The sequence below is a fragment of the Chaetura pelagica genome, unplaced genomic scaffold, assembly GCF_000747805.2.
Source record: "Chaetura pelagica isolate M959 unplaced genomic scaffold, ChaPel_1.0 scaffold50, whole genome shotgun sequence".
In the NCBI taxonomy this organism is placed as follows: Eukaryota; Metazoa; Chordata; class Aves; order Apodiformes; family Apodidae; genus Chaetura; species Chaetura pelagica.
The window spans coordinates 680,052-680,879 of NW_009952366.1; the positions used below are offsets into that span (position 1 = coordinate 680,052).

At 56.8% G+C, this 828-nt stretch overlaps 1 protein-coding gene across 2 annotated transcripts in view; it reads left to right on the top strand.

Moving 5' to 3' along the window:
* Positions 1–171: 171 nt before the first annotated feature.
* MYF6 (myogenic factor 6 (herculin)) overlaps positions 172–828 on the top strand; it is a 1,400-nt gene continuing 743 nt past the window's right edge. For both annotated transcript variants that reach the window (XM_010007990.1, XM_010007991.1), the window contains exon 1: positions 172–754. In XM_010007990.1, coding sequence (XP_010006292.1) covers positions 236–754 — 519 coding nt within the window. In that variant the 5' untranslated portion in view covers positions 172–235. The remainder of the gene's footprint in view (positions 755–828) is intronic.

The following is an 828-nucleotide window of genomic DNA, read 5'->3' on the forward strand; positions in this document are numbered from 1 at the left end:
TTCCTCCCCTTCTAAATAGGAGATGTGCTCAGGACTGCGCCCAGGAGACTGGCTGGAATCAGTTTTGGAGGGTGATGCACCGCGACAGCTAAAAGTTGGATAGGGTTTCAGCAGCTCCTATATAAAGCAGAGGGGACTTATGTCACTGCACTAATTAAATTCTATCTCGGTTGTTCCTCGGGGTGTTTTTGAGCCTGCCACCCAACTCACGCAGTCAGAGAGGCCAAGGGACAGCATGATGATGGACCTTTTTGAAACTGGCTCCTATTTCTTCTACTTGGACGGGGAGAATGGAGCCCTGCAGCAGCTGGACATGGCTGAGGGATCCCCGCTGTACCCAGGCAGCGATGGCACCTTGTCCCCCTGTCAGGACCAAATGCCGCCAGAGGCCGGCAGTGACAGCAGCGGAGAGGAGCATGTGCTGGCACCCCCGGGACTACAGCCCCCTCACTGCCCCGGCCAGTGTTTGATTTGGGCTTGTAAAACTTGCAAGAGAAAGTCGGCCCCTACGGACAGACGGAAAGCAGCCACCCTGCGGGAGAGGAGGAGGCTGAAGAAGATCAACGAAGCCTTCGAGGCTCTGAAAAGGAGGACTGTGGCAAACCCCAACCAGAGGCTGCCCAAGGTGGAGATCCTGAGGAGCGCCATCAGCTACATCGAGAAGCTGCAGGACCTCTTGCACAGACTAGATCAGCAGGAGAAATTGCAGGAGATCGGGGGGGACCCCTTCAGCTTCAGTCCCAAGCAGGGAAATGTAAGCACTGCTGCTTAATTCCTCCGGCCGGCCTGCCATCCAGCTGCTCCTCTCCTCCTCAGCAGGGCCTCCGC